This window comes from Rhopilema esculentum, chromosome 6, assembly GCF_057945365.1.
Source record: "Rhopilema esculentum isolate cy_ngs chromosome 6, ASM5794536v1, whole genome shotgun sequence".
In the NCBI taxonomy this organism is placed as follows: Eukaryota; Metazoa; Cnidaria; class Scyphozoa; order Rhizostomeae; family Rhizostomatidae; genus Rhopilema; species Rhopilema esculentum.
The window spans coordinates 4,095,542-4,108,389 of record NC_142820.1 but is presented as its reverse complement, the minus strand read 5'-3'; the positions used below and the strand labels follow the sequence as shown (position 1 = coordinate 4,108,389).

Here is a 12,848-nt window from a genome sequence, read left to right as displayed (position 1 = left end):
ATAAGGATTAATTTTGGCGGATGGACCAAAGGCGAATTTTTCGTGGGAATATGTTTTAAAACTCCCGATTATAGCTATCCTTAGGCTGGAATTTCTGTCTGTAAGTTTGTCAGAGAGAAAAACGATGTCAACGTCCTTGATTCGTTAACGGCCTTTTCAATTAATCTGCCTAAATAGGGCGTTTCCTTAGTTCTAAGAGAGACTGAAGGGCGTGATCACAGATAATTTTCCCTTGAGGGTGGAGGGGGGGAGGAATTGTGAGTTGTGTGAATCACTCCTGGCTTTCCGAAGGCCCTGGATGTCATAATATCTCAATTTCATCTTAAGCAAATTGGAACTGTTCTGCGTTCTGACAAGAATCACGTTTGTCATGATTTTACGTGCCAATGTTATTCTGGTTACATAGGGCCCAAAGGGATGTAGTGGTGGAGAGGGGGCTTAGGGGTACGCAGCATCAATTGTTAAAATTTTCAAAAAAATTTGAAGGGGCTCCGTCTCAATCCTCATTGGTTGTGATTGAGCCAAAGGAGAAGAATGATAAACCTGGTCGACTTAAATGCAATTGCACACATCGTTTGAAATATACATATAGACCATGTCTTCTTTTCTTACTTGGTTAGTCTAGGCCGGTCTAGTTGTTATTTTTTATTGACAGGTTTTTTAATAATTGCATTTAGAAATGGGTCTAAATCTATGTTCTGGTGGCCCAAGTTTGAATATAGATTATCTGATTCCACAGCCGGTCGCTATAATTTAACTCTGCCTGGCCTCCCTTTTAAAAGTTGATGCACTACACTCATCTTTTTAAGAACTAATTATTTTCAAAAAAATCCTGTTGTCTTTAAACTGATGTTTTGTTGCACTCACGTTCTTAATTTTGATCTTATTTCAACATTGATTTCCTATAGTTACATACCTAAAATAGTTTTTAAAGCTAATGACATTTTTAGTAGAATCTGCTTTGTGTTGTTATCACAGAGAAAATTTTCAAAACCACATTCCATTATCTTCTAATTTTTTTCATTTGGCATTGTTATAAAAGGATGCTTATCAGTACTGTATAGGGTAATTCTTTCGTCTAAATCGATACTGTAAACAACTCGAGGGATTTTCTGGCCATCCCTAGATTGTCATAGTCTAAAAAATAATTTTCCAGCCACCAACAATGGTGGAGGCCTTCACTAAACCTTTAGTTAAACTAAACTTTCTTCCATCCCCCACCCACCACTTTCATTAAGATTCCGCTGGCCCAGCCCAGTGTGCCGACGATCTCATCTTAGCGCTGCTCCACAAATAATGGAAAATATCTACCTTCGCCATGTTTTGATTGCAAGATAACATTAAAAAGAACAGTTTAGATATTAAATTAAGCACATGAATTGCCCTGCGAGGCGAGACCATACTATTTCATTGCAGATTTGTCCTGTGAAATAGCTTTTTCATATTTGGGGGGCTGAATCTCCCCCAGTTAATAATGATGCCCCTGAATATCGTTTTCACGCAGTTAGTCACAGAGGTGCTACAATGATACTTAATAAAAAGCTAGGTTTTATTTCAGGAATTCATACAGTATAATCCATACATTCAACAAGGCCCTATTTTCAGACCACACCCACCAGACAGCCTTCAGTTCTTTGTGACCGGCTAAAAAATCCTCGGCCATTCCGCCACTAAAAATATTGCTGATATCATGACGTCATGTAACACGTTACCAGTATCAAAAAACATTACTTGCACTGAAAATGTTTGTTTTTAAAAGACTAATAGATGAGCTACACATGATTCAGCGGAAAACAAGAACCACAGTCGACTGCTTCATACAAAGAGGTTAAAAATGTCTGTTGACAGCAAGGCTGTGTGTATATATATTATCAGGTGGAATTCAGTTAAGAAAGGAATATCGTCAAATCATATGTTCAGAGCATCTTTCTACATAACAGCGAATTGTGGGCTTCTACCAAAACAAAAAAAATGGAAAAAACGAATAAAGAAACCCCAGTGAGAATTGCCTTGGCAGAATACCTCAAGGAAAGGTCCCCAAGGAAAAAGGCAAAAGAAAAGTAACTCCAAGCATCTAAACATCAAGGATGAAATAAAACTTATAGCCCATCTGAGCGTTGAATACACTGATATAAATTGATTGGCTTCGCCCCTGAGAGATAATGCAAGAGACCAAAAAACATTGGGCATACCAAATTCGCGAAGACTTGGAATTCCATTTATTACTTATCAGCCTAAAGCCAAAGATCGCACCGAACGGATCGAAAACGTTGTAAAGGAATGTGCAAAAGCCTTTACGCATTTACGTCAAGTTTTCATTTTCTACTTTGCGGACGACAGCTGTTGCCTTCTTGCCACTATAATTTCTTCACAGATAAGAAAAGGTAGACTCAACTCTCCCTCCCCACCCATTTAATAAAGGCCATTTTTTTAGATTTTTACTTGCCCATGATCCGCTTCCTGTTTATTCCAGCCCGTCCACCCCTATATATTTTTCCAAATTAACACCTAGCTGGTCCTCCGAGTTATTGCGCCTCCGTGTCATGCGAGAGGCTTGGAAACGAATCCTGTAAACGAGGTACTTCCTAGAAAGTTGGATGAATGAAGGAGAGCGACCTCAATGATTGAGCGACCTGGCAAGAACTGGCTTCGAGGACGAAAAGATGGATAGTTTGTCGCCTTTGGCGCAAGCTTTGATCGACAGCATAGATGATAATGAACCCATTGGGGGCTTTGCATATGACTTTGTTGGTGATGTGCATGAAGAATATAAATGCTGCATTTGCTTAGAGGTTATGAAAGAACCCTATCAACTTGTGCCGTGTGGCCATTGTTGCTGTAGGTCCTGTCTTGGACAACTGCTCAGGTAATGTTTATTCCAAACAGGCACCGCGCCGTGCAGCCATTGGGCATACCCCCCTCCCCTATTTTTGCAAAATAGGTTAGAACATTTTTGGAAAGTTTACCCAATCAAACGCAACTTTAAAAAGTTTACTCCAACAAATCCTATGATGAAGAAGCAGTTCTGGGAACCCTTTTTTGTTCATTTTCTTGATGTTTTATCGTGTTTCATGACATATTTTTTTATTGGAAAGTATTTTCTGGCGTTCTAAAAGACTTTACCTTAAAGGAATTTTTGTTCACGCCCTTTTCAGCTCCCCCCCTTTCAGGCTGGTGCGCGATGCCTAATTGAATATGATTTTTTTTCATAACACCTTTATGCTACCATAGACGGCTAATAATGCTACAGCCAAGCCATGTACATATATGGCATCTCATGCAGGCAAAGAGTTATCAAGAGTTTCATAAGTTATTTAATCTAGTGTGTAAATAAAAGTTTTGGTGTGCACTTTCAAATCTGGCTCTTTCCACAGCCTATTATAGATTTGCTAGATTAGAGTTTTTGAAATGGTAGATAAGCTCAAGAAAAGAAAAGAAGCCCTGAAAATGAACCTGCCCTCCCTATTTAAGCCCTGGGGATTGTACCTATGAGAAAAATGATGGGAGGGAAAATACCTGCCTGAAAATTATTTGACCCTGTCCTGGAATAAAATCCTGACAACATGATACCTGTCTTAGAATAACTCTCTGAAATTATGATATTTTCAATTGGCATAATTGTGTGAGAAAAAGGGACAAAGTATATAATCCTATCTCAGAATTTTCAGTTAAAAATGAGACCCTGTTGGCTAGTACATCCCTTGGCAGTCGGTGTATTTGAGGATGTTGGTCTTCCCCTTTTATCAAAAGGTCAAAAATCAAACTTATTTTTAAGCATGTGATAAAAAAAATGTTTCAGCCCCCTGTCAGTAGGTCAGACGTCTCTCTCAGAGAATTTTTAAAGCTGACATCAAAGATCAAACATCAAAGAAACTAAAGCTGATCTATGGGGCTTAGTGAAACAAATTAAATAGATTTGGTGAGACATGCAGAGATATGTACGTTTCATTAGTTTTAAGGGAACAATAAGGCACAGAATGAACATTAATGGCATTTAGAGGAGTTGTAAAATAACAGATGTAGTTGAGAAAATCAGGGAAACATAGGTGGTTTGCCATTTGAAAGGGCCTATTATGGGGGTCTAAAAGGCGCAAAACCATGCAAAAATCAGCCAAAATTTGCAATCTGTATTAAAATAATGCACAGGGATGGATTGTGTGGTGAAAGGGTGGAGGAGTAGGGGGGTGGGGGTGAGGAGTGGGTGGTGGGTGGTGGGGAGTGGGGAGTGGGGAGTGGGGAGTGTTGAGTGGGGAGTGGGGAGTGGGGAGTGGGGGTTGTATTGTGGTGGGTTATGCTATAGAATTTTTATCATGAAATAACTAGGGAGGAAAAGACTGATAGATGAAAAGACTTGCATACATACTTGCATTATTATCAGTCTGAAAAGTGATTTGAGTAACAAATTGATCAATGTGTACATCTTTGTATCCCTTTCCATGAATGATTCTCTTGTGGCTCTTTTTCCCTTTTGGTAAGTATCTATAATATGATACAGATTTGAATTCCACTTTGATTTGATTATCTGATTAAGGTTCTAATAGATTTGTATGTTGTTTATAGGACTTTTGGTGTTAAATCATCCTGTCCAATTGACAGACAAGCTATAAGCATGGTATGTTACTAAAGTTTTGAAACCATTAGTCTTGAAGCTTTATTTTCTTTTGCTAGGCAGAGTGGGTAATAGCTATTTCCTACTGGTAACAAAAGGTGATTTCATTGTCATTTTAAATCTATTGATACAGGGTTTTAATTAAGTTTTGTTTTACAGTTGGTCTTGAGAAAAAAAATCTAAAACCTGCTTATAATGTAATCTTAATTTGATTATATATAAATAAATACATCCTAATGCCAAGTAAAGGCAGAAAAAGACAACAGCACAGAATTTTTCACGCTAGAGACTTTCATAGGTTTTTAGTCTTGATTTGAAACTTTCTGAATCAAGATTATTTCAACCTTTGCCTCTGCAATAAGTGAAATACTTTTGTCCATTGAATTTTCCTATCAGGGGTATTTAGATTCCAGCTCTCTGTCGCAGTGTTGATGCTCGTTATCTCCAAGGTCTTTGTTTGATTAGGTTGTTGTTCAAGACTCAAACCAGATAGTTTTTTATAGAGTAGATTAGAAATATTATGTCAATTGACAATCCAATCGTTCTCAGCTGACAATGTTCAGAACAGTAGACTCATGCTTTAGACGTCAGTCAGTGTCAAAGTTGCAAATTGAACATTTTAATCTGACAGTTTGGAAAAGCAACTGCTTAGGTATTCAGGAGCTAGACTGTTGGGAAATTTATAGGACATCGCTGGTGTTTCATGTTGAGTTAGTTTCCTTGTTGTTGAGGTGTAAAGAGGTATGTTGACATGTGAAGCATCTTCAAAGGAAGCTCAGTTGTCCAGAAATAAGGAATACAGGAAAGGAAGAAAAAATCAGAAGAAGAAAGATCGGAGAAGAAAACAAGGAAATCAAATGAGAATGAAGGAAATATGAGGTAATTGAAAATAAAAAAAGTGAGAAAAAGACTGGAATAAAAGAAAAGGGAAATAAAGGAGAGTGATAAAAGTAGTTATGGTTCTTCCACTATTGAAAAATATGCCACCGAATACTGATTACATTACTTTTTATTACCCATGGTACTAAAGTATTTGATACTTAGATATTTTGCTACGTAGTGCGTTGATTTATCTTAAGGTTTATATGAATTGCGTTCTAATTTTATAATTTCTAGATGTTTCCTGATAACAACACTAAAAGAAAAATTCAAAATTTGAAAATATTTTGCGAGAGAAAGAATTGGGGATGCCAGTGGAAAGAAGAGCTGTCACAATATCAGGTCAAATTACATTGAGTAGTTGTATACTGAATGATGCTTTTTCCCCCCAGTCCCAGCATTGCATAACTCGAACTATAGTTATATTTTAGATATGTTCTTTGAAAGTTCACTTGATGACAGATTTCGCTTTATCACACTGATTGCTACAATGCAGAAATAACATGTATCTTGATTGTTCTTTTATTTTCGATAAAAACTTTTTATGCACAAAAACTCTTCCTTCATTGTGAGCTATTTGTATCTCACAGAAACAAAGGTTTAAGCATTTTGAATACTCCGACTAAACTTGATGGCAATACACCAACCAAAGACTAAGATTGCGACCCAAACTTTTTCTTATTTAAAAAAAGTGTAACCTAAAGATTTTACCCGAATTCCGAAAGAAAACCCTATTAAACAAATCCTTAGAAACCAACAAGGGCATGGTGGAAATTTTTATGGGCTGGGAAAAATCAAGAAAATGAATGTCGCGGAGGCAGCATGTGGCCTTATTTCACTTGTTTTTTCTCACAAATCTAATGTTACAAATGATAAAAGCTTAAAGAAAAACATCCAAGGGACCCACATGAAAGGTTTTCAGGGACCTACCGGGAAATTTCCCGAGTCCCGGTTTTACCGCAAATTAAAGTTTCGCAGAAGACGCCTCTTGTGTTTTTCGATAAAAGCTGACTTTTTTGCGCTTGCGGACTGCGGCTTTAGGCTGAATTTTACATGGCCTTTTGGCTTTTGGCCCCCTATAATAGCCCCCTCCCAGGGAGATTTCTAGTGCTAAAGTAGCGGCCTTAAAATTCAATCTTTTTCGAGAGAACCTGTCCCTGGACATTCAGCGCACCGCCGTGTTCCACGCTACTACGCCTCTTTTTTTTTCATTTTATGATATTTATACAGGTTAAAGGTTCATACATATGTTTTTCAACCTGACCTGTTTAAAAGATTAAAATAAGAGCTAATAACTATGTTAAAATACTAGTAACAAAAGAAATTTACCAATCAAACCTAATTTACAATATTTAATAATACTAAGGCTATAAAAAAGTGAACGTAAAGATGAAATAAAAGTTCTCTGGCTCTGATAACTGACACTACTCTGGCCTAATTGCCCGTAATGGCAAGATCAGTTATCTGATTGGTTGGAAGCGCTCACAGGAACAATGTGGTTTAGCAGCAATTTACTTTGTTAATTCTACATGCATCGGTTTCGGCATTTAGGTCGGGTAGGGGCACGTTAACCTACGCCACTGATCAAAACAACACCAGTTCCAAAATGAACTTTTACAATGCATATTATAGTTTTGTATCTTTTTGCTATTTATGGTTAAAATGTTATCCTTTTTTGGATTCAACAGTTCTGCTCCTATTTGTTGCAAAGTTTTCTTTTTTACAGCCACACAGCTCAGATTGTCTTTACGTCGATGTTTTGTGCTCAAATGAGGGTTGTGGTGAAATCCTCCCGAAAGCTTTGTTGGAAGTCCATGAAAGCTCTTGCAGATGGCGCATGGTACAGTGTGAGGATTGTAATGCCAAAATGCACTCATTCGAACTCGTGGTAATTTTGAAATTTGTCTTGAATAAAAAATATTCTTTTAAATTTGTAAAAAGCTTCTGCTCATCTACAAACAGACAAGGATTTTGCCTGCAATAGAAACTGAAGTTTAGAGTTCAGAAAAGGGTTGATCTTTCCTCCAAAGAATATCAATAAGCTCTGGAGCTCAAGGTCAGAAAACAAAGAAAATGAAGCGGGGTTTTGGCATGGTACTTTAGTTCCTTTTTTATTGGCCCTCCTCACCGCCACTGACTGTATGATCGTCAGTTCGTTGGCTCTGCTGACGTGGTAAGAGAATCTTACTAAGGATAATCAAGGCAGGTACTATTAAGCCCACCGAACACAGCAGATCCAAGACAAAGATTTTTTTTCGGAAAATCCGCAAGCGACAAATTTCTGTCCCTGAAAGATGAAAGTTTTGTCTTTGAACAATCCCCACACGACATATTAACGTTTGTGTACCACACAGATAGGAAGTAACTTGGTGGCAAGTTGCAACAAATTTCGTCGTTTGATCAAAGCTTAGTTGCTTATTTGCCACTCATTCTGTCATCCAAAGATGCCATTTGATCCGCACGCGGCTAAAAAGTCTTCCTCTTTCAAAGGCAAAATCTGCCGTGTGCGATGGACTTTAGGTGCCAAATTTAAGATGAATCGGAATAAACGGAAAAGCCAGAACCTTCTGTTGTGGGTTGTATAATGGGCAAAGATTTTTGGGAAGCCTCAACAAGACAATAAACAACGAAATTTCTTTTATTTGAATTTGAATTGAAAGTTGGTATTAGACTAATTATTCAACTGAAGATGTTTTGGTCAGAGAAAGGTGAAGAGGGCCTTATCATGTCAGCTTGTTTTTTCATCTTGAAAACATTACAGGAGTCTTTTTTGCTGACCGAAAGTAGAATTTTGAGTAACCTTTGTAAATTGATCTTTTCATGCCTTTTTACTTTGACAATCTTGCTTATTAATTATCAATTTGTCTTATAGATTAAACTTTAAAAAAATTTGCTCTTGTTTTTATGCCGTCCTTTACTTGGTTGTTTTTAAGGAGCATGATGCGGGAGTTTGTCCATTCACTGAGGTGGAGTGTCCTGAAGGCTGTGGTGCAACATTGGTGAGAGCTTTGGTAAGTTTCTATGGTCTATGTAAATAAGTTTCTATGTAAATAAAGTTCTTATTTTATTTATACGTTTACCAAATTTTCCATGTAATAGATTTCTTGTGACATTTTGTGACCTTCAGGGAGCAATCTTTTCTGAAAAAGAACGGGTTATCATCAACTAATATCGTCTTCCACAAAAGGCTAACGGTCTTGCATCTGTTTATCCTTCCCTTCTTGTCTTTGGCTTGAATACGCTTATCTAGAAGCAAACAGTCTCAGATTCTGCATCTAAGCCATTTATTTTACCCATTACAGCTGCTTTTCAATTTTAGCTCTCTGGTGTGAGATACGAGACATAAATACGAGGTATCGGTTAGACTTGCTCCACAAGCCTCTGTTTCGCTACTGCCTGACTTTAAGGACGCTACAAAGATATTCAAGAAAAACCATTTTCGAAAATTGCCAGTGCGCCCTTTTTTTGCCAATTTACCCACTGACTCCCACTGCCCCAATCTTTTTGATTTAGAATTAGGAAATGCATCCGTAAAGTAAGGCAGTAGCGTAAGTCGTAAGTCTTGAGGCAGTAGCGTAAGCTCATGGCGTAAGTCTTGGTATCGGTGCAAGCCTCGAGCATTGTTTATTCCAGCGAACACTTCAAGACTTTTACTTCTATAGGATGTGAGAATATCAATTTCTGGGCTGTTACTTTAAAGGGCTAATTATGGGATGACCATTGCCATCATCAATACTTATAATATTAGACATTTGATATTAGAATGCTTAATGTGTCATATCGTAGTAAATAGCAATTATACAGAAGCAGTTTCTTATCTATCCCTGGTTCCCACTGACTGCTACGCTCCTGGCAATATTTTGATGCAATATTTTATTAGTTTAAATTTCCTCAAAGAAGGGCCTTGGCAGATAGATGCTCCTCCATGTTTTTACTCCAGTAATATTTATATCTATCAGGACTATCCAGCAAGCAATTATCACCCCAGCGTCAGTCGAAATCAGTGTATTCTTTTTGATCTTCGTGGTGAATGAGATTCTAAGTTAGGCTGATCTTTGTAACGCATCGGACTGTTTTTCCAAGGAAAAATTTGCATTTTATGATGAAATCTTTGCTCAGGTCATTTTAAACATCCGAATTGCACCATTAATATATATATATATCTTTCTAGCATCTGCTTTTCCCAAGTATAATTTGAAATCTTTTTGTAATTATCAGTTTAGCAAGGAAGTGGTATTTGTGCTTGAAGTAGTTTTCTGGCCATCAAAGATACAGTAATTTGTATTGTAAAACTCAAGGTGTCTCTGCTAAAAACCATATCAGCTTCTTCTTCCTACGCTTGGTATCTGAACGTGATTCTGCGTTTCTTGCAGGTAAGCAAACACATGGCAGATTTTTGCAAAAATACGATCATAGAGTGTCCTTGGGCTTGCTTTGGATGCGAATGCAAGGTAGTTGAGCTTCATGACAAGTTTTTTGATTCTATGACTATTTAACCTAGAATGCCTGCAAGAATATCTTGAAACAATTAAGAAATTCTATCAGTTTCCTTCAGGTTTGTAGAAAACAGCAAATGTGCTTTCTGAAGATACAGATGGAAATTTTGTCGCAGACTTAGTCACAGACTTAGTCGCAGACTTTGGGATTAGACGCACTCAGTTTTCTGATGTGGAATCACATGATTCTTTCAGCGTAACACATAATGTAGTATAATTTTGTTCATGGAATTATTCTGCAGACGTTGGTTGTTCACTTTCCCTCATTTAAGAAGCACCCCTAGTTATGTAGATGTTATACGAGTCACATGAACAATCGTGTTCTCTATTAACACAGGTTAGTTTGTAGCAAGCAAAAATGCTTAAAGGGTGTGGGGGTACGGTTGAATGAGAACATTAGAAGCTGATGTCACTGTTTCAAGCCCTTTGGTAGTAAATGTAGTATGGTTTACTTCTATATCCATCTTATTTGGCCATCTTTATGAAAGCAAACAATATTTTATTAATAAGCCAAAGATAAAACAGTGGTTCAGGCTACAAGATGCAAGCGATAACTAGGGAATTTTTTATTAGATAAAACTGATTTCGTTCAAGCGAGTGAACTTTGGTTTAAATCACCAGGAATCGAGAGGTGATATTCAAGAACATCTAAAAAAACAAAATCACGACAATTTGTTACTCTATGAGATGAAAAGTTTAAAAGAAGCCGTAGTGAAAATCAGGGAGAAGCTCAATAACATTGAATCTGGCTGTCAGAATCGACCAATTGAAGCAAACAAAAATCTTTACTTCACATGGCATTTGACTCCTGTGAGTGGAATTATTCAACATGGTGAATTGAGAAGCCCCCCATTTGCAACTGGTCCGCATGGTTACTGTTTCTGTTTGGCCTTGCTGAAAAGGGCTGAAGACTCCATTATCTCCATCAGAATGATACCTGGTTTGTATGACCAATTCTTGCCATGGCCTCTAAAGCAGAATTTCTCAATCGTACTGTTGGATCAGACATCAAATGACAATCCAGCGCATGTCAAGAAGATCGTTGACTTCTCAGACTTTGGATCAGATAGTGAGATACCTGGGTGCTACCAGCGACCCGATGGTAATCAGGAGGGTCAACTCTATCCACTTATGAACATAACGAATGACACTTTGGAAAGCGAACGATATTCTGCAAATGACGGTTTGTTTATAGTGGTGAAGATAAAGCCATATAACTTTGAAGAAAATCTTAAACTTTAAATGTTTAGAATTGAACATTTTTGGAAGTTTCAATGCATCTTACTGCTGCGCAACAGTTGTAAAGGAACCATTGAATATAGCATGTGATTTTTTAATCGTGGTATTGCAGTCTTAGTTTAATTCAGGTATATCAGATCCTGTAGCAGATCCACTGTTACCTGAGGTGGGGGATAGATGGATTGCCATTTAGCATGTTTAAGCGGACATAGAAGAGAATATAAACGGGACAAAGACTATCTATAGATGATATAATCCTCAAATTGCCCGCTCTTAATTTAAGCCTCTCCCTCATATGGATTAGCTTCACCCTGGAAATAAAATTTTTAGACCCCACCCTCAAATAAGCCTCCGTCCTAACACACAAATTTTTAAAATGCATGATTTTAATCCATGTTAAATCACATATTCAACTGAAAACGATAAACGTAAATAAATGAAGCATGTGCATGATGTTTTTCTTGGGAACTTTGAAAATGAGCTTTCTGTCTGGTGGCTCCCATTCTTGAATCATCCTAGAATCAGCCCCTTAGAGGAGGCTGGAAGGTATATCGAGGATTCGAAATTTTCTTGGTCAGGTATTCCAAATCAGAATCAATTTTTCAAGACAGGCATTTCTAAGATTTTTATTTAGAATGTTCATTCTTTGAAATGTAATTTCCAGAGTATTTGTGATATTTTTCCTTTCTTATAAATCTGGAGAAGCTATGTATAGTGTTTTATTCGCTCAAGAGAATACTATAATGATTTCCTATTATGCCACCTTACTGGCATATTTCGCCTGAAGGGTTATGTTTATTAATTTGAACAAAATTTTGACATATTTCTGTCCATTTTTGCAAAAAATAGAGCAGTGTTCACAAACGCTTAGCATGATGGGTAACATTTCGGCTTTTTCGTAACTAAGAATTAAACTAAAGCTGAGAAATGTCTTATAATCTAATGAAAGTAAGGACTGCAGCCCCCTCCCCCCCTCACAATCAGGCAAAAGATATCGAGTTTCAGGCCCATTCTCAGAGCAATAAAATCTCAATGAGACAGCAATGTTCAGGCAAGAGCCGTGCTGAGCCCCCCTAAACGTTAAGCTTCATTATGCCAAAAACAACAATCATACCACTTGCGTGCCATCACCTTTGTCGAAGAAGACTTTAAATGTCGAAGGCTTATTGACAATATTTGACAATGGCGTTATCTCCGGGACACTCATTTAGTTGTTGATTTTTGACGATTCTTCTATTTAGCTTAAAGGAAACTTTCTATTGATTTTCGCTCTTACTTGATTTTAGCTGATTGGTGTCGTTATTGATTAATAATGTCCTTATATGCCTATATGTATCAATATGCTGTAGAAGTTTTTATAGTTAGGCTTTTGGTAGAAGCATGTGGCAGTTTGGTTAGAGTCGACACGAGTCGCGTCTCTCTGTTCCTCTCCGCCTCAAGTCAGGTTGAAAAGGACCGTGAGTTATTTATATATTTTAGTTATCATCTTGTTAAAGTGTATTATAGCACCTTCAAAGCTTGGAGTGTATACAGCTGCAAGCCATTCTGCTCCTGTTTTATCTGCTGTCATGCGATTTTACTAACCAACTAACGATTTGCTCACCAGCAAACACAAAAATTGTGCC

At 37.4% G+C, this 12,848-nt stretch overlaps 1 protein-coding gene across 2 annotated transcripts; it reads left to right on the top strand.

Annotated features, from left to right (window-relative positions):
* The first annotated feature begins 2,578 nt into the window (after positions 1 to 2,578).
* On the top strand, positions 2,579 to 12,632 carry LOC135686430 (TNF receptor-associated factor 5). 2 transcript variants are annotated; one of them, XM_065202661.2, is made up of 8 exons: positions 2,579 to 2,866; positions 4,561 to 4,612; positions 5,726 to 5,830; positions 7,215 to 7,376; positions 8,422 to 8,499; positions 9,448 to 9,493; positions 9,862 to 9,939; positions 10,606 to 10,766. In XM_065202661.2, the coding sequence occupies exons 1-8, from the start codon at positions 2,664 to 2,666 to the stop codon at positions 10,617 to 10,619; spliced, it is 738 nt and encodes a 245-aa protein (XP_065058733.1). In that variant the 5' UTR covers positions 2,579 to 2,663; the 3' UTR covers positions 10,620 to 10,766. The 2 variants fall into 2 exon arrangements, with proteins under 2 accessions (XP_065058733.1, XP_065058732.1); XM_065202660.2 differs by lacking the exon at positions 9,448 to 9,493 and having other exon boundaries at positions 2,580 to 2,866; positions 10,606 to 12,632.
* Positions 12,633 to 12,848: the final 216 nt, after the last annotated feature.

What these genes read in the sequence shown, in the direction of transcription:
- LOC135686430 (XM_065202660.2), top strand. Translation starts at nt 2,664, where the DNA reads ATGGATAGTTTGTCGCCTTTGGCGCAAGCTTTGATCGACAGCATAGAT. An exon ending in ACAGACAAGCTATAAGCATG is followed by an intron (nt 4,613 to 5,725) that starts GTATGTTACTAA and finishes TATAATTTCTAG; the next exon opens with ATGTTTCCTGATAACAACAC. An exon ending in TGCACTCATTCGAACTCGTG is followed by an intron (nt 7,377 to 8,421) that starts GTAATTTTGAAA and finishes GTTGTTTTTAAG; the next exon opens with GAGCATGATGCGGGAGTTTG.